Source organism: Pholcus phalangioides, unplaced genomic scaffold (genome assembly GCF_987345545.1).
Source record: "Pholcus phalangioides strain wild (caught in Gottingen) unplaced genomic scaffold, Ppha-v1.0 ptg000001l_1, whole genome shotgun sequence".
In the NCBI taxonomy this organism is placed as follows: Eukaryota; Metazoa; Arthropoda; class Arachnida; order Araneae; family Pholcidae; genus Pholcus; species Pholcus phalangioides.
Genome location: NW_028301594.1, coordinates 10,687,005 through 10,706,465, shown reverse-complemented (window position 1 = coordinate 10,706,465; position 19,461 = coordinate 10,687,005). Strand labels below are relative to the sequence as shown.

Genomic DNA, 19,461 nt, shown 5'->3' with positions numbered 1-19,461 from the left:
TAACTAAATTAAAAAAACAAATTTAATCAAAAATATTTTATTTTGAGATTTTTCATGAAAATAAAATGATCTCAATATATATATATATTTCATTGATTGCATTAGAATTAGTAAACACGTGAATGAAATTTAGATTTGAAAATTAATTTCCAGAGCGCCATCTATAAATACTTCTGCAAAACTGGAGTTTGTTTACTCGAAAACATTACTCTGTTAACGACCGTCAGCGAGCAGTAGAAGGTCGCGATTGATCTGCCGATGTTTTCGTTATAAAAATTGTCTCTAATGTTTATTTCCTGATGTGGCGTTATTATGAGTAATATACACGTATCATGAAGTTTTGATCGATTTCTCATCAATTGCAATGATTTTTGATTTTAAAATCCCATTTCAGATCTTACACTTCGCATCAATTTGAAAAAAGGAAGTAAGCGGATACATTTCTTGTTTAAAAAAAAAATTCCTAATTATACATAATGGCATTTGTGATTACGCTCTCCTCTTTTCTATTCAAACGCATTTAAACTTCTCTCACTCATGACAAACAAAGTTGTTTTTATGAAGCATCGATGAATTTGTCCGTTTCGTTCAGACACGTTCGAATCGCCGAGGAATTTTTAAAATTTCGCCTAATGACATACCAGGAATTCCACAAGCTGGCCTTGATCGACACGAAAGGAGGATAGTTATGATTTGCCGTTTAAAAAAAAAAAAAGGAAAGAGATAATTGAGATAGCCTTCGTAATGTGTAGGTTCTTCCTCATTTAGTTCATTTTCTTTGTTGTGAAGTGACCGAACAAAGGTAAAAATAATCACTAATGTTAAATGGGATGCCAATTAGTATACTAAGTGTGAATAATTTTTGTTATTAAGTATGTAGTGTATGTGGAGTTGATTACTGTATTTTGTCTGTTTTACTGAATCCAGTTAGTTAAATAAATGTTGAATGATTTCCAAAATATTTCAACTGTTGGGGGAGGGAGGGAAGTCTTATAAAAAGCTGTTTGATGTATGCTAGCCTATATGCAGTATGTATTGAAAATTTGTTCTAGTTGGTGTGGCACACCATCTTGTGAGAAATCTTATGAAATGACCTCCCTAAAAGGTGTTTTAACCATCGGTCTGTGGCCCAGTACAGGGGGAGGGGGGAAGCTGACACTAGTCACACCAGGCTGTGAGATTCACAGTTTCATTTTTCCCATCAATTTCTTGTTAGTTATGTGTATGATTGAGCCTGTCACTTACACAAAAAAGATTTATCGGACTGCAGGCTTTTAAAGGTTGAGAATCACTGTGTTAATACGATAACTACTTAAATAACGGTATCACTCACTGGTCCCAGTGTGCTTTTCGTAGTGTTGGTAAATTATATCTGTAACAATAATGCTTTTATAAGAATGACATGTTTCTAGGGTTCCTTTGAGTACCATTGTATAAGTGTTTTACTGTGCAGTTTTTGCAAAATATTCATATACAGTCAAACCTCTCTATCTCAAAACTGACGGGACTAAAGAATATTTCGAGATAAAGAGTTTTTGAGAAATAGAATTTTTTTTTAATAGGAAAAGGGAAAACATGCCAAAAATTTGATAGATTATGAACTAAAAAATACTGGGCAATATTTTACTACATACTCATGAAATTTATTGGTTAAGTTGCACAATCAATGTTGAATATGCAAATACATTAAAATACATTCAGATTTTTTTTCCAGTGTTTTTCAGTAATGCCCTAATGTTCTGAAATTCCATTTTCAACATTCTTCTGTGAGATTCGTTGAAATTTGAGTGGCTTGCCAGATCCGATTCCTTCATCACCAAGATAATTAGTTCGAAACCATAGCTTTCTTGAAGCAATTTTGAATCATGTGTTGGCTGACATTTTGTCATGCTTAACAAGCCATCGACACATGGCATCCACCTCCCTGTCAATCACAGTATCCGCCTATGATCAACACAATGGGATGTAATATGGATAATCCTTTCCTATCAGTTTCTTTCATCTCTGGAGAAAAGACAGAAAAAGAATTTTTGCAAGAAAAAAAAGGAATTTTCATGTTTTCTTTTTACTCTCATTGGGCTTGGCCTTTGAGATAGAGAGTTTTTCAAAAATTACTTCAAGACAGAGAGGTGAAAATTCATTGATTTCAGAATTGAGTACAGAAAATGCAATGATTTTTTTTCATTTTTCGAGAAAGAGGGTTGAATGTATATGTATAGTGATAGTAATACATGAATTATTTGCAAATATTCACATTCACTCGTCCCAACTCTATTGTAGGGGTACACGTAGCACCTTCTTTTTGGGTGGCACAGGAGGGTATACTAGTTGGATCAGAGGTTTGGTTGGGGAGAATATTTTGTAATAAAACTTCAAGTTACTGATATTCAAAAACTGTTTATAAATTAAAAAAAAACTGATTAATCCTTAACTGGCGTGAAAATTCTGTGCATAACTGCATGGGCGGAGATACGGGGGGGGCAGCATCAAAGATGTACTTTCACAAACACCAAAATTGGTTTTATTCCAAGTCGGAAACGCATTTCTTGCAAACAACACCATGACAGGTTGATCACACAGATCTTTCATATGATTCTATAACCTCATGCTCACCTTGAATATCCATTGCTTCACCATTAATTTGAAACAGTTATTGCGAAAACTGCAGCTCTTCTGATGTACCATTTCAATCTGAATACCCCGGCATTGGACAAAAAAAAGACTTACACAATTGGTGTGGTGAGGTCATTTTGAACCCATCAATGATATAGAGGGAAGAAAAAGTCTAATAATATCGTAAATTTGTCAAACACATGTAAACAGTTAGCTTAAAAGGTACTGTAAATAAGATGGTCCAGATGCATTTCTTTCTCAAGGGGTGGCAAGTTAAAGAATGCGTAAGGTCATTTTGACCCTATCACGCCAGTTAAAGGTTAAAACCGTGTAGCCTATTGAGGTTATTTTTAATTTTTTTGATTCATGGGAGGTTTTAGGTCATCTTTGTCACTCTCTGCTCAAGACTCTGCCCTCATTGTTACCACCATAGGCAACAGAACATATGGGCTCAGAGAACTACTAAGACTGAGTGCACACCGGTTAGACACGATTAGACAAGACGATTTTAGACAAGCTTAATCATTGTTCATGTTGATTTGTATGGTGCAATGCACACCAGTGTGTGTTATGTGTTCAAGAAGTGCTGCCGTTTGTCCTGGAGATTCAGAAATAACCATGGTAAGTATCATAGAGCAGTGGTTCTCAACCTTTCAAGCTCGGTGCCGGTTTCATTCATTTTTGTGAGTTGAAGGCCTGGTCAAACACACGACCAACGGAAAACGAATGAGGAAAAATTAAACTGTTAATCATTCATGGCCTGGTATGAATGATATCAGGGCCAGGGGCTGAGAAACACTGTTCTAGAGGCCCCACTACCATTCCAATTAAGTTTTATGAGTCCCTCTACTAATTAAACATGGATGTGCAATGTAGGTCATCTTCCCCCCATGGATGCACAACTTTGAATTCCTTGTGTAGGCTACAGGATGTCTATCAATCTTAGGTTAATACCCCCCCCCCCCCAATTCTAATATCTCACCCCCTGCTTCCACACTCTTTTAAATAGAAGGGTAGAACTCTTAATATGAACTAAACTAATGTATAAAATGTATAAAAAATTAAGTCTCTGTGAAACTTTATAATAATATTTCTCAATGTGAGCGATTTATAGATATGCAGGCCAATGAAAGCAGGGAACAGCCTGGCGCTGATGGATCCTCCAGCGGTGCAACTGCCTCAACATCATCCTCAGCAAATGTCGACGGAAATTCCTCGCAAGATAGCTTCTTTGAATGCAATATCTGCTTGGACACAGCAAAAGATGCCGTCGTCAGCCTTTGCGGCCATCTCTTTTGGTAAATATGCATCAAAAAGAAATTTGATGATACCGTGAATTTCATATTTTATGATTTCTTATTGTCTTTGTGTTGCTTTCGTGAATATTTTTTTGAATATAAATCCTTTCTTTTCTTTTGAAATCACAAACTTGTGACGTCAAGTGACTATATAACTTCTTCAAACATTATTATATTATTGTATTTTCCCATTAAAACACCAATACAGTGATTGCATGTTTCTGTGTGTCCATTTAATAATGTGCATATCTCATTAGTAGGGGGTAACACCCTGTCTTTCTCATTAATGTTGAGAACATGAACAGAAGTTTTCGATACTTATTCACTATGATATTTTATTCACTATCCAGGCCAGGTTGAGACAATTTTTGGCAACAAAAAATATTTATGACAATATTTTGATTTTCGGCAGGAATTGCTTTAAAATTGCCTTTAATATGCTCAGCTCATGACTTTAGTGCACTCCCCCCCCCCCCCCCCGCACACACACACTCGTACTTACATCTTTGATCTTTTTGGATGGTTTTGGATTTATTTTTCTTTGTTTTTCACTTGTATTCAAAGCCGATAGTTAGTGTGTCCGAACATCCCCACAGGAGTGTGGAGTCATGATGTACTTGCTGCTAGAACCAGGAGATCTAAGTAGACCTCAGGACTGCCTTAAACATGCTGAAATAACTTCCAAAAAAGTTGTGTTGCCATTAAATTCAAATTTAGTAATGATACATAGTGACCTCATACTTTTCAAGCCCTGGCATCAATTATGATCACCCAGTATGCTGGACACTTTTCCCTAATGATTTTTCTTGAAAAAAAAGTGCACAATAAAAATTTATGGAAACAAGAATCATAAAGATACTGTAAATTTTCAGTTTCACTTAAAATATTGGTCATAATCCCATGAAATATGAAACATAATTTTTCAGTGCATCTATGGCGATTAATATATTATAAACAAAATATCAAAAAATCATACGCAGGACCAGCCTTAGACATTTTAAATAACTTTTCGACCCCATCCAATATTTAATTTTTCAACCAAGGTAATAAACATCTGTCAAAGACAAGCTTTTTCCTGCCTTGGAGTTTGGTTATCAAGCCATTATGGGAAATTCGAAAATACTTCAGCAGCCAATTCATATTATCACATGATAAACTTATTCTTTGATAATTTAGTGCATGAAATTCCATAAGCTTGAATAATATATAGACTGAGACTGTCTTTTTCCATTTTTTTTAAATTTGTGCTTATTTATTTTAATCACATTTTGTAGCAACAATTTTTCTTTAAACATCCCATTTTTGTCTTTCAGTTGGCCATGCCTTCACAGATGGTTAGAGACAAAGCCGAACAGGCAAGTCTGCCCTGTTTGCAAAGCAGCAATAAGCAAAGATAAAGTCATTCCGTTGTATGGTAGAGGAGGCTCCAAACAGGATCCAAGGTTTGTATATGCATAAGATAATTAAACTTATTCCAACACTGCCATGCGGCAATTATTCTGATGATCAAATGCCACCAATCTTGCTACGCCCATGCTGCGGCAGGGCGAAACGGAAATAAATCCCGAGTTGAGTGCTGGTGAAGGGAGATTTGAGGGGAGGTGCCACCCCATTAATGTCCATCGTGAGGTTTATGCCAAAGATACAAATCTAAGGCCTGCCATCAGGACTTAGCACTACTACAACTACTACTTAACTGTACATGCACCTTGTACACATTCCTTTATGGAATTTCTAACGAATCAGCACATGCCGGAGAGAGAATGTGTGTTCTGAATGTATGTGTGGCCCTAACGTATTTATGTTGTCAAGTTGCACTTGTTTTGTGTTCATGCTGCCATCTGTCTTCCATTTACTGATGTAAAGATGGAAATGCTTGAATTTTCATGTTACGTCAGTATCATATTGTAGGTCTGCCTGCTCTCTGCGGAGAGACTTTTTGAAATGGGAGACTGATTCGCATTAGCGTCTTGAACCTGGAAGGATTTAGCACTACATAATGGCAATGCCAAGCAGAAGCCTCACCCTACTGTGTCAATCCAGAGAACCCTGACCTATCAACAGCTGGGTAAAATCAACCAGTCTCATGATGGCTTGTATATGCATAAAGTTTGATTGAGTGTTGTGCTCTGTAGAACCTTGATTGCTGCTGTGTAGTCCTGTAGGCTTCATGAGGATTTAGATTCAAACTCGGCAGTCAGCAAGGTGATGGTCTACTGAAGTAGGTTTTCCAAATTTGAGGCACAAATGCAGGCCAGTCTTCTATTTGAAAAATTCTCTCCACAAAATTCTATAAAATTTTGTGTGTTGAGACAGTTAAGAAGAATATAGTCATCTCTTAAACTTCCTTTTAAATCAATTGGAATTGTAAATTGATTCACAAATTAGATTTTTTCAGGAAAAGTGAGTGTTTTTATTAAAATGCCCTTCTCTTGGCTATTTTATTTTTATTTTATTTTACTGTGAGGAAATCTATAATTGAGAATTAATTTCACTTTACCATATACTTCAGTTCAGAAGAGACATCTATTGTTTCTGAAAAGCAGGTTTTCAACATGCTTAGTTTTTGATCAGTGTTGCAAAACATGTAAAAATGTCTTTTTCCTGGCATTGGGTAACCAGAGGAAAGGTTCGATCATACGTTAAGGGGAGAAAATTTAAACAGAATCCAAATTTCTCTCTCTCTTGATTGCAACATCAAGCTACAATAATGTTTCATCTGAAGACTTTGTTTTGAGAATGCAACTCCCTTGTGCTCTAGGAAAACAGACAAGCTAGAAATCTGTTGTCCCCATAAAATTTGCAAAAAAAAAAAAAACACCAACAAAAAAATAATAAAAGTGCAATTGATAAAAAATTATTCAGAGTATGTGTCCAAGTTGAAAATAAAATACCAAAATATATGAAATATGTTGCGTGTCAAGCATTAATATCAAGTTAAGTGCTGAAGCACACAAAATGCCTTGTCAGATTTACCTATCTCTTGATATGGTTTAATTTAAATTAATTTTTTTCATCTCATGAATTTTTAATAAATTTCATTGCTGACTATATTTCATTTATTAGCAGGTAAAGAAGTGTCCTTAAGATTTTTTTTTTTTTTTTGATAACTTTTTTTTTTTCCTTTTTTGTCCTATTTTCTGAGAATGATCCATATAATTATCAAGTGAAAGTCTAGTTATCTTATATGGATGAATTGGATAATTTGAACTTTTTTGCTGTCCCCTTGAGCTTTGAATTAACCAAGTTACCTTGGTATGGAATAGTAGACTATCTTTTGCTCCTTTTCATCATCATCATTAGAAAATGATTAAATTTTTCACATCAATTTGTATGGGTCTAATGGCGTCACAAGATGTGACTCGTGCATGTTATATTTGCATAGTGTACTCTCCACATAGAGTTTGATTATGACTAATGGACCATATTGCCCCATCTCTTTTAATTTTAATACCTAAGCAATAATTAGCCCTGCCTAAATCTTTCATTTCATAGTACCTCTTTAGTTGTGTTTTAAGCCAATTTTTAAGTTATACACAATTACTAAAAATAAGTATAAGTTATCTATATATAGTAACAATTACTACTTTGTTAATTTCATCAGTTTTAATGTATATATTACTGCCATAGCCCACAGTGCGGCAAATTAGCCAAGAGCTTTGACCAATGTCTGAATTGCAGAAATGATTCTGACTGTGCTGGTCATTTCAAAAAATGACCAGAGATTCTTGGCCAAAGCTTGATGTGCTGATGTAATTTGGCCCAGTAGGAGCCAAATCCATTTTTTTAATCACCAATGTGTTATATATGTCTATATATAGTAGCTGTATTGGAGTAGCTCCATTTGATGAGGAAAAAAAATGAAATTTGAGAGAAAAACTATAAAAATAATAACATAGTTTTATGTATGTATAAACATAGTTTTTCTACCAAATTTTGGAGGGGAAAAAAGATTAATGCATTGTGATTGCAGTTTGATGGGTTGCCATCACTAACGTGGACATAATTATCATGACAAAATACGCCAACTTGATGGTAATCCTGAATCCTATCTTTTATCATCAGACTTTTTGGCCTGTGATCACTGGCCACTTCATGAACTAGCCGGCCAGTGTCTGAAATTCTGACATTGGCCGTATCAATATTTAATTAAATTGGCCAATTTGCGATGGGCTGGCCACTTCGCAAATTGGCCAATTTTGGGCTTTGGCAGCAACATATGCACAACTATCAAAAGAAAGGAAGAGAATTTCGTTTAAATATCATCTCAACTAAACCTTTTTCTAGCACTTGATATCAAAGCCTACCACTTTAAATCATCAAAAGCTTTGTTAAAATAAGAATATTAAGATATATATCTTATCTTTATTTAGATAATTAAAATTTTTTGAACAATTTGAACTTTTTTTACTGTCCTTTTGAGCTTCGAATTAACCAAGTTCAACTGTATATATACACACATTATACTTTCTGATATGCACCAATTCATTAAAAATTCCCCCATAGAAATTTTTACAAAGTGTGTGTACTGTGTTGGTTGTAGTGCCTCAATTATTTCTGGGAAGCAAACCATCCTGGATAAAAAAATTTTTTTTAATTTCACGGGAGTTTGAGAGCTTCCTGCATACTGCACAACTGGTTTTTTTTATGGATTTCTGCTTTATTATTCTTTCAGACTCAGTACTCACAAGTGGAGTTGTTTTTCTCGCCGTATGTATTCTTTTTTAACCTTAGTGAGTTCAACGTTCATGTCAATGATAAAACATCCATAACTGTTTATGTTAGCGCTGAACTCCCTGAAGTTAAAAAAATGTATTTACAGGAAGAAAAAGTAACCTGAATGTTTGTGCATACGGAGTCTAAAAGGGTTATATTATCTTTGTTGTCTCATCTCAAAAGTAGAAAAGATGTAAAAAAATATGTATATGTTTTTGATATGATATGAGGTATTTTGGGTAAATCAAAACAGAAATTATGTATTTAGTTATATTTGTTCACTATATTGAATACACTTAGAATACCAATTATTATGCACACCTTGTTAGTAGCATATTGATGTACTTTTTGCCCAAGCAACAGCAGCTATGCAGATTAATATTGGTTCAATTATGCTTTAAAAGTAAAATGGTAGCATTTTGCTCCAGGATTTCAGGAACACCTCAAAATTTTCACATAATGTGGTGGTGTATTAAAAGCTTTAAAGGAGCATTTAACTCATCCCACAAATTCTTAAAGGGAGAAAGGCCAGGCTACTGGGGTCACACATGTGTTACAAACTCATTGAAATGCTCTTGTAATCAATCTTCTTTGAAATATGGCATCATTATCCATGAATAAGTCCACACATATCAATTATTCAAAGGAGTGTGAAAATGTCAGGTGATATTCTGTTGTAGTTTACTGAGGGTGAAGCATAGTAAAAACGTTAAGAACAAATGCATTAGACGTTAGGTTGAGTTGAATTATGTGCATCTGATTGATTTGACCCTGAAAATTTGCATTTTTTTTTTCCAGAGATAAGCTGCCACCAAGGCCTCCAGGTCAGAGGTCAGAACCTGAAAATAATAGTGCCGTATGTTGAATTTTTTATTATTTTAAGTCTTACCAAGTTACCCTCTTATACTTGTGTATAAGCTAACCCCCTCCCCTTCCCACTTTAGGACCATCAAAACAGTGGTCCCAAAGTTTCTCATGAGAACTCCAAAACTGACCCATGTATAAGCTGACACGCAACTTCTTAACAAATTTTTTAACAAAAATCTTAGCTTATACATGAGTGTGTACGGCATGTATTTTCATTTCTTACTTGCTCTAGTACTTTGGTTTGCAAGCATAATCCATTCCATAAACATGCTCATAATATAAAACATTTGTATATCAAATGAACATCCCCATAAGAAATAATGCAAACCCAAATGATTTGTCCCAAATTTCCTAGTCTCAGTTATTTTCAAGGATAATGCTTGTTGATTCATTTTATATTATTGCATTGTATTTTTACTTATTTCATATTGAAGGTTTGAGTATTCTTGGAGCAATGCAATGCAAAGAAATGGTGATTCACTTAGAAATCCCCCGCTGATATTAACACATAACAAGAGGGTGAAACAGTCATGTATACTCCATATTTCTCATTTTGAGTTACGAAATAGGTAGCCCTACTTTCTGATCACTTAACATGTACAACCTCAGTCGTGTGCACAGTTTATACTATTAACCAATACAACACTTTTTGGCATGTGCTAGTTATCTTTCTTGGCATGCTCAGACATGTGCATCTATACTATTAACCAATGCAACACTTTTTGGCATGTGCTGATTATTTTTCTGATGTTCCTCTTGGAATGTTAACATGAATCATATAGGAGCACAGCTCTCCTACTGTGACTATATCTGTTCTAGGGTACTGTTGTTCTAGGTGCTAATACCTGCTTCGACATGAAACTCTTTAGCAGCTGTATGGCATTAGCTTTAAATTGTATGTGTTCCTGATTTTGTGTGCTTTTGTGTTTATATAGAGTGATTGTAAGATGACAAAAAAATTGAAATGGTTATAGAGAATTATAATATCAATCGTAGCACATCATTTTATTATAAGAAAGTAATTTTCTTTTATTTTTTACTTACCGATTGATAGAAGTTACATTGTCTCTGTTGAAACTCTTATTGTAAGGAGAGCGAGAGAGAGAAGAAATTACTCTTTTTCCCCCATACTTTTAACTTTTTTTTTTCATACCTTTATGGAGATTTTTTGAAAGCATTCATATGATCTCCCCCCCCCCCCCCCTCCCATGCCAGAAGCATGAATGTGCAAATTTTTGGGTTTATCAGGTTGTTTGGATCCCTAATTTCGCTATCTACATTTCTACATTTTGCCATAAAAATGAATATTTAACCCTTGTTGAAACACATGTTACAAAACATTTTAGAGAAATGACACTCATGGATAGAGTAAACATTAACGTGTCGTTTCTCCTGTTTTGGAAATTGGCACATTCATGCTTCTGACATGAGGAGATGATGTATTATTTAATTTTTCATGTACAAAAATTTTCTTTTCAATAGAAAAATTTAAAGACACCAGGTGTTGTGTCTATTGTGCATTTACAGTACTCTTGACCATCCGGCCTCTGTACTATCTTTAAATGTGATCACCATGTATTCCCAAGAGATTTTTACGATCTGTCCAGGAAATTTTTTAGTGTTAGTAGACATCCATGCCTGAACCATGATTCAAACCCAGACCACAGTAAGAGGCTAGCTCCCTAACCACTAGACTGCCAGATGGCAATTATGTCTCTCGTGTAGTTAAATAATATAAAGAGGGGGATAGTGATAGGGGTTTAATCATCGGCGATTCTATGGTTAGGGAACTTGGGAACCGAGTGTGTAGGGATTTTCGGGGTTTCGAGCGCTGTTGTCTTCCTGGGGGGAAGATTGGCAACGTTCGAGACGTTTTTCATCGCCGAAAGTTGCCCTTGCGGGTGATTCTGTGGGTGGGAACAAATCAGGTAGGAGCGAATATTAGTGAGTCTCTGTCAGAGTACCGGGATTTACTACTATCCGCTAGGGAGGGGGGTTCAGATGTGGCAGTGATTCCAGTGCTGCCAAGGGGTAGTAGGGGATATAGGAGTAGGATCCACCAATTCAATATAGGCCTGAAGGACATTTGCTCCTCACTTGGGGTCACGTTCTTGGAGCTTCCCGCATTTACCGATAGGTGGCTTCGTTCGGATGGGATCCATCTAAATAAGAGAGGGGTCTGGGAGGTTTACGATAGTCTTAGGTCAGGTTTTTTACTCCCAGACCACGTAGTCGGGAATGCGGGTTAGTTAATGATAATCACAACAGTACTGACGGGGAATTACCCACCTCTGACTTGGATGGCTTCTCGATTGACAACAAACCACCGGGCAAATTAAAATGTGTGTTAATAAATGCCAGGAGCTTGGGTAACAAGAAAGATTTTTTAGAAACTATGATAGTTGTGGAGGACTTGGATCTTATAGCCATTACAGAATCTTGGGCAAACGATGGGGATGAATCTTTCTTACACATCTCCGGATACGATACTTTTTTGAGAAATAGATCTGATAGGAAAGGGGGTGGAGTGTTGATATACGTGAAATCATGTTTGAAGGCTAGAGAGTGTAACGTACAGAGAAGTGATATTGAAACCATATGGGTTGAACTTGAGAACAAAAGACGTCATAAGCTTATTGTTGGGGTTTGTTACAATCCACCGAATAGGGATCAAAACTACATCGCCAAAATGCACGATGAAATTTCCTACATGTGTAAGCGAAAGAGGGTTCTCATACTAGGGGATTTCAATTACCCGGGTATTGATTGGGAGAACCTTTCATCTGGAAATCAGTATGAAAGAGACTTTCTTAAGTTGGTGCTCGAAAATTTTTTGTATCAGCATGTATCAGAAGCCACTAGGGGTACTGCTATTTTGGATTTAGTTCTTACTAGTTCTGAGGATCTAGTTGAACATGTTTCGGTGGGGGAAGAGTTTTCTTCCAGTGATCATTGTATCGTCAGATTTCACTGTAACTTTTCCTCGGGTAAGGTTGATAACAAAAGATTGGTTCCTTGTTTTCGGAGAACTAACTTTGATGTTTTGCGAAGAAGGTTAGCGGAAGTTTTCAAAGACCGGTTGGAATCAGTAGGGGTGGTAAGTCAATGGGAAGAATTTAGTACGAAGCTGTCCTCTGTTTTGCACGACGTCATACCCTTTGTTCGAAAAAAGCGTGTTTGTACATCACACCCTCTATGGTTCACGGATAGCGTGCGGAACCTTTATCTTGAAAAGAAAAGAGCATTCAGAGAGTATAAAAGTGGACGAGGTGACCTATCATTGTTTACTGATAAAAGAAGACTGTTGAAGAAAGCGATAAGGGATAGTAAAAAGCAAGTTGAATCTAGGTTGGCAGATAACATTGGCTCTGACCCAAAATCATTTTTTCGATACGTCAATAATGGATGTAAGGGGACAGTTGGCCCCCTCTCGATAGGAGGCTCAAAAGTAGAGAGCAATGTAGGCATGTGTAGTGCTTTCAATGACTTTTTCGCGTCGGTTTTTAATGGAGATAATGATATTCGATATACGGGTGTTGCATGGGGTAATAAAACGCTCAACGATATTCAAGTGGAAGACGTGGAGGTCCTAAATCTTCTAAGAAATGTATGTGCAAGCAAAGCACCAGGACCAGATGATATCTATCCCAGGGTTCTCAGGGAAGGTGCTAATGAATTGTTGGGGCCAGTCGCACAGATATACAGGAGTAGTGTTGCTGAGGGTATCGTCCCGAGAGATTGGAAACTGGCTAACGTTGTTCCGATATTTAAGAAGGGTAGTAGAGAAGTGGTGTCTAATTATCGTCCAGTGAGTTTGACGAGCTCCCTCTCGAAAATTTTGGAAATTATCATCAAAAGGCAGTTTGTGAAGTGGATAGACGAGAATAATGTATTGTCGGATAATCAGCATGGGTTCAGGAAGGGGAAGTCATGTGTAACTAACCTCCTTTGCTTCTATGATTACGTGACTAAGGCTTTGGGTAAGAGCAAAAATGTCGACGTTGTTTACCTTGATTTCCAGAAGGCATTCGATCGGGTCCAACATGGCAAACTCTTGAAGCGTTTACACGAGATTGGAATAGGGGGCAACTTGCTGAATTGGATAGAATCGTGGTTAAGAGATAGGTCGCAACGAGTTATGGTGAACGGGGAATTCTCTGGTTGGACAGACGTCACAAGTGGAGTTCCTCAGGGAAGTGTCCTTGGCCCCATACTTTTTTCACTTTTTATCGATAAACTCGATCAGGGTATCGATGGAATTACTAGCAAATTCGCAGATGATGTGAAGCTAATGGGGGTAATCGGGAATGAAAGCGATAGGGAGTTGCTCCAGACCAACTTAAACAAGATTGCAGCATGGGCAAATGAATGGAGCATGACGTTTAGCGTAGATAAGTGCATGGTCGCTCATTTTGGTTCGAACAACCAACGGTTCTCTTACGAGTTGAATGGTGTCACTATCCCGGATGCAACTAGAGTCACCGATTTGGGAATTCTCATTGACGAGCGACTTAAGTTTTCTGAACATTGTTCAGCGGTTGTCAAAAAATCGAATAGAATGCTTGGTCTCATTTTCAAAAAGGTCTCTTCGCGTTCTCCTAAAGTCATTCTTCCTCTTTTTCGAGGCTTAGTTCGTCCTGGACTGGAGTATGCTGTAAGGTTTTGGAGACCATACCTACAGAGGGACATAGACTTGGTTGAAGGGGTGCAGAGAAGAGCTACGCGTGTCCTTATTGGCACACAGGGCTTGAGTTATGAAGAAAGACTTCATTTTTTGAATATGTTTACATTGGATGAACGCAGGTGTCGAGGAGATATGATCGAAGTGTTCAAAATTTTCAATGGGATGGATAGGATGGACCATGAACTTTTAGTACACCGCCAATCGACTGCTTTTACAAGGGGACACCAGTATCGATTGGTGAGGGACAATGCAAGGTTATGGTGTCGCAGGGAATTTTTCTCCAATAGGGTTGTTAATAAATGGAATAGCTTACCCCCGGAGGTAGTAAATTGTAACACAATTGACACGTTTAAAAAGAAATACGATAAACATGTTGGGGTAAATCGAGAAGCTATCCATTCTTAGAATAAGACAACCATAAGTAATCTTTATGGGCATCGTATAATATTTTATCATGTGTATATATTGTTTGTAATTTGTGTTAATTGCATTTTTAATTGGGTTGCTGTATTTTTGAAACATATGACAACCATATTTTTATGGGCATCTTTTTATCAGCCACCTCGTTGGGCATTTTGCCTGTTGTGGCGTTGTATTTGTATTTGTATAATAATAATAATAATTCTGTGTGTGGTCAGATGGCCAAATGTCACGTCGTCACACTTTTCCCAAAAAATTGAGTTGTTTGCATTGTGGTGTCTCATTCGTCAAAATTTTGGAAGGAGACAAAATTTTGTCCATCTCTTTCAGTTTATAAGGAACCAACAGAGGCAAATTGCAATAAGTCAAAAAGCCACAGTATCACATTTTTGTAAAATATTGTTTACAAATTTGCCATCATGAAATTTTAAAAAGTGATTTATATTACATTTTGCCATCTGAGCACAGAATTATTCTCCATGATGAAATGAGGAATAATTTACTTTGCAAAAGCATTTCAAATGTAGGGATTTTCAATTCAAAGCATCTCAAATGTAGGGATTTTCAATTCAAAGCATTTCAAATGTAGGGATTTTCAATTCAAAGCATTTCAAATGTAGGGATTTTCAATTCAAAGCATTTCAAATGTAGGGATTTTCAATTCAAAGCATTTCAATTTGTGTAATGGATGGGGAGTGGGCATTTATGGAACTCTAACCCATCCGGCTTTTTTTGTTATCCAGCCAGATAGTTGAGTCTATTGTGTTTTGTTTTTGATAACATTGCAATTATATATTCCTAAAAAATCTGCTTATTGTTTCTTTTAATGTTTGAAAGCATTGATTTATTGACATCAAACTGCAAAATTATGTAAACATAGTAAAATCTCTATCTAAGAGGGCCACCTTTCTTTTTTCTAGAATACCAGTTCCTTATAGAAGGGACCCTCCATTACTAGAGGGGGAACTAGTGTGTCGGAAAGGATATTCAGAACTAGGAAAAAGGGCTTCTTCAGAGAGATTTTACTTTAGTTTATATATTATTGTGCATGAATTTTTGTTTGTCTTTATTGTTTTATACAACTTCCAATTTTTAATTGATTTCATTTTAAATTCTTCCAGCAAACTTTTCCGGGGTTCGGCTTCACTGATGGAGGCTTCCATATGTCTTTTGGTATCGGTGCCTTCCCATTTGGGATATTTGCATCCACTTTCAATTTTGGGGACACACGGCCAGCTCCAGGTGAATTTTATTCTATGCATATGATTTTTTTTACCTAAGATTAAAACCTTTCATGTAATTTGAATGAAGTGAGTGTAAAAGCCACAAATCTACAATTACCTTTCTGTAAACTATTCAAGTCATTAAATCATTGCTTGTATAGCGAACCAAACTATACATAGTATTATTTTCAGTCCCTCATTTTTATTTATTTAAAAATATTTATATCTTTTCAAAATTTAAAAAGGGGAAACAAAATAAAATTAGGATATGTGAATTTTGAAAAAAGCAAATAATTTTTTTTATCATCGGTACAACAAAATTTTTTCTTTTCATGTACAAAATTTTAAGTTGATAAATTTTGTATTGGCAGCACTATTTCAACATATAACAAGTATTCCTCAGAAATAAAGTTTACTTTAAGCTAGGGCCACACTTATGTCCAGCCTGGCCCAACAGTGATTTACAAATATTTGCTTCCATGTTTGCTTCCCCCCCCCCCTGCTGCAATGAAATACCAGCGCCATAGACTGGCTATATACTGGCCCGGTCTGGCTAAATGTTCCTTGATGAATATTTGCTTTCATAGCAATTTAAAACACCAATGCATGTTTTGACTGTTGGCATTCTTCGACCAGTGTGTGGTCAGACTGATTGGAAGATCAGGAGGGAAAGTTGCTCTCTCCTTTTACTTAGGCTGGAGGCTGAAAGATCCTGGTCATTCTTTTCGACCACACTTCCTACACCTTCTAGCCTCTAACATTTGGCAATAATTGCTTATGGTTGAGCAGCCACACTAATTGCCCAAAACCAACAGTGGAATGTCAATGAGTCAGGCTGGACAGGAGTGTGGCCCTAGCTTCAGGTGCACAATACATGCATGGCACATTCCAATATATACCAATTCATTAGAAGTTCCTCATAGGAATATTTACAAAGTGCATGTGCGGTTTAGTAGTAGTAGTACTAGTTTAGTGAAGCTGTTTATAGTCCATGGTTTAGCTCCTGGAGTTAGTTCATTGGAATCATATTTCGATCCCAAAACGCTGTTGCTAAATGATCGTTATTCTAGCTTTTGGGCTAATTAACTTGAATTTCAATTTTTTGCATCTACAAATCCAATTACTGGTTGGATTGCAATTGGCAGGATTATTCATTTCTACAGTCATTATTTTCTGTGAACAGAAAATTACCTGATAATGATGAAAATACAGCATTTACATGCCTAAAAACCAGTTAAAATTACTATACATGAGTTATCCACTTTCCGTTCTTTTTTCTTATAGCCAAATGACTCATATTTAAGTGAAAGTATTTAATCTATTTTTCCCATGGTAACATTGATTTTAATTAATTTTTTTTTCAGCACCTGGCACACCTGGTTATGAAGAAGACCAGTTTATATCAAAGCTGTTTTTATGGATTGCTGTGCTTTTTATTGTTTGGCTGATATTTGCGTAAAAAAATTTATAAACTTTGTGTCAACTTATAAGGGGATTGGGGGCAGTATATCGAGATCGTAAAATGAGAAGAAAAAAAAAACCGAATATATTCCTTTTTATTTCAGAGTGTTTAGATCTTTTTTAAAGAAACTGTATAGGCTTTTTTCCTCTTAAAACATTTATGTCTTGCAAACTTGAATGTACATTTGTTAATATTTGAAATTTAATAGCCTCAATAAAAGTTTTGCTCTATTTATACATTTTTTTCTCTTGTTTGATATCAAATTTGTTGAAGTGAGAATTAGTTTGATCAAAAATTTGTTTATAAAAGTTTCATGAATGAATTAGTGGCTTGATTATAATTATATTACAGTCAGACCCATTTATTATAACGAAGTCAGAGAAAACAGCTAAACTATTTGTTGTGCTCGAACTTCCTTTTTGTACATACCAGCTTACAAAAGCTTCATGAATGAGTGCTTGAGGTTATTTATAATTATTATATAATTATTAAATTTCAAGTATTAGAATGTTTTTAAATATGAACCACTGATCAGAGAATATTTTTAAGTCAAATTTTGCATAATCGCTTTTGAAGCTGTTGAATTTCATTTAGTAAAAAAATTGCAGTGTGGTAGGAGGACAATTTATGTGCAATCATAATGAAAAGCAATACAGGAGTAATAAGTATTTCTGAGCGATGCACCATATGCTGTACTCTACCATCTTATATAAGAAGAAATCTCAAAATAACATGTTCAATGACAGATCTAAGTATTCTAGTAGGGGGTTTTTTTTACATGTGTGATGCTTGTTTTCAGTTCCTCTAAATTTGTAATGTGTCCATTAAGCACAACATATTTTTAGATGATCCAAATCTGATAATGACATGGATACGGACAAAATGGGAGAGAATAGTTAAAATGATAGAATGATTAGCATTTTGTACAGGGGTTCTCTTTTCAAACTGAAATGAGGACAAGGGGACAGTATAAAAATTTAAATTTTTTATTTTGTGACGTACTGTATTTTCACTCTCAAACCTGTTACAGGGTTATTTTTGAATGCCTTTTGATCGCATTTAAAATTGGAATCATACTTCTACGATGAACGGTATGCCGCATTAATACTTACAGGATACCTTGTAACATTCTAACGCAGGGGTCTTCAACCTTTTGGGTATTGCGGGACAAATTAAAACATGAGGGCCAGCAAGTCACACCGTCGTATTCTCCGTTATTGAAGATTGCTCTCCCAAATTATTGAACACTTTTATTCACACACTCTGAAATTACTTCTTATATTAAATTTCAATTTTTATTTATTGTGAAATAAATTTTTTCACCTATTTCAATTTTTTTATTAATTCTGAAATTTTCCCCGATTATTCTAAAACCATTTTTTCTTTCATTCTAAATTTTTTCAGTAGCTATAAAATTATTTCTTTCACCAATTCTTAATGTTTTTTCATGAATTATTACTTTTAAAAATTCTGAAATTCCTCTCGATAATTCTACAACTATTTCTTCCTATAATTCTGCAGCTATTTTTTTCATTGATTATACATTTTCATCAATTATGAAATTATTCCTTTCACTAAATTTTTTTCAGCATTTTTGTAAATTCTGTAGTTATGTGCACCTTTGGATGTAGAATTTTAACTTTCGAAATACTGTGTATCAGTGTTTCTCAACCTTTCTGAAAACCAGGGCCAATGAAATAGCTGAAACATTTTTACAGACCCCTTGTGTTCTGTATTACTGTTCGTTGTGTTTTGATTTTTTTATACATTTTTCAACGATACTTATTTGAATTTGCAATAATTACTAAAGTTGTAATGCATACACGGACAGCGTTTTCATAATATAAATTATATTATAATTATGACAAGAATTATAAATATTCACTTCACATATTTGTTAGTTTTAATGTTTTCTCCGCAATTTCATCGGTGACTGCGCCTACTTTTGGAAATGTTTTCTGATGATAATTGGCGATGTTCCGTATTTCACGGATTATTATTTAAGATCCCAGTTTACCGTATTTTTCTCAATGAAATGTGGTCATCAGATCATTTGAATATTTTTTCCATGGAATACTGTACATCTTTGTCAACTGCGATTTCCCTTCAGCAATTTTACCAGTAATTATAAATTGCATTTAAAGCAATAAATTGCAATTTTTGGCAAAATTTAGTGAT

At 35.4% G+C, this 19,461-nt stretch overlaps 1 protein-coding gene across 2 annotated transcripts; it reads left to right on the top strand.

Annotated features, from left to right (window-relative positions):
- Positions 1-207: 207 nt before the first annotated feature.
- LOC149089845 (E3 ubiquitin-protein ligase RNF185-like) lies at positions 208-17,519 on the top strand. 2 transcript variants are annotated; one of them, XM_089251191.1, is made up of 6 exons: positions 208-427; positions 3,728-3,911; positions 5,225-5,353; positions 9,426-9,483; positions 15,720-15,840; positions 17,186-17,519. In XM_089251191.1, the coding sequence occupies exons 2-6, from the start codon at positions 3,730-3,732 to the stop codon at positions 17,278-17,280; spliced, it is 585 nt and encodes a 194-aa protein (XP_089107317.1). In that variant the 5' UTR covers positions 208-427; positions 3,728-3,729; the 3' UTR covers positions 17,281-17,519. The 2 variants fall into 2 exon arrangements, with proteins under 2 accessions (XP_089107317.1, XP_089107376.1); XM_089251250.1 differs by having other exon boundaries at positions 3,718-3,911.
- The last annotated feature ends 1,942 nt before the right edge of the window (positions 17,520-19,461 follow it).

Coding starts and splice junctions, on each gene's coding strand:
- LOC149089845 (XM_089251191.1), top strand. CDS start 3,730: ATGCAGGCCAATGAAAGCAGGGAACAGCCTGGCGCTGATGGATCCTCC. Junction 9,484..15,719: donor AACCTGAAAATAATAGTGCC/GTATGTTGAATT, acceptor AAATTCTTCCAG/CAAACTTTTCCGGGGTTCGG. Junction 15,841..17,185: donor GGACACACGGCCAGCTCCAG/GTGAATTTTATT, acceptor TTTTTTTTTCAG/CACCTGGCACACCTGGTTAT.